This window comes from Penaeus monodon, chromosome 23, assembly GCF_015228065.2.
Source record: "Penaeus monodon isolate SGIC_2016 chromosome 23, NSTDA_Pmon_1, whole genome shotgun sequence".
NCBI classification, from domain to species: domain Eukaryota; kingdom Metazoa; phylum Arthropoda; class Malacostraca; order Decapoda; family Penaeidae; genus Penaeus; species Penaeus monodon.
Window position 1 is genome coordinate 30,248,953 of NC_051408.1, and position 301 is coordinate 30,249,253.

At 43.9% G+C, this 301-nt stretch overlaps 1 protein-coding gene across 1 annotated transcript in view; it reads left to right on the forward strand.

Annotated features, from left to right (window-relative positions):
* Positions 1 to 301, forward strand: part of LOC119587921 — a gene marked incomplete in the record, with an annotated part of 12,160 nt that overhangs the window by 11,141 nt on the left and 718 nt on the right. Inside the window, 1 exon segment of the mRNA XM_037936632.1 lies at positions 80 to 204. Within this exon segment, the coding sequence (XP_037792560.1) occupies positions 80 to 204 (125 nt within the window).

Sequence of the window (301 nt, forward strand, 5' to 3'; positions counted from 1 at the left end):
ACTACATTGCATTCAGCACCGTTTCAGTCGTCTTCTAAACAACATGCAAACCACCTGATCTTCCACCGTCTTCCCCAAGGTAATTTGGCCGTGAGATCGGTAGGCGAGAGCACAATGGACTACCTCGTTGAACTGATGGTCAACCTTCTACCCAACACATTCAGGAATATTATCATGGACAAGATTGAGCCCAAAATCCACCAGGTAAACGCGTCCTTAAAAGACCTCAAATTACACCCTGTGAAAACATAAAATATCTAGACACCCATAAAGTGATTTAAACGCAAGGTTGCCCATATGG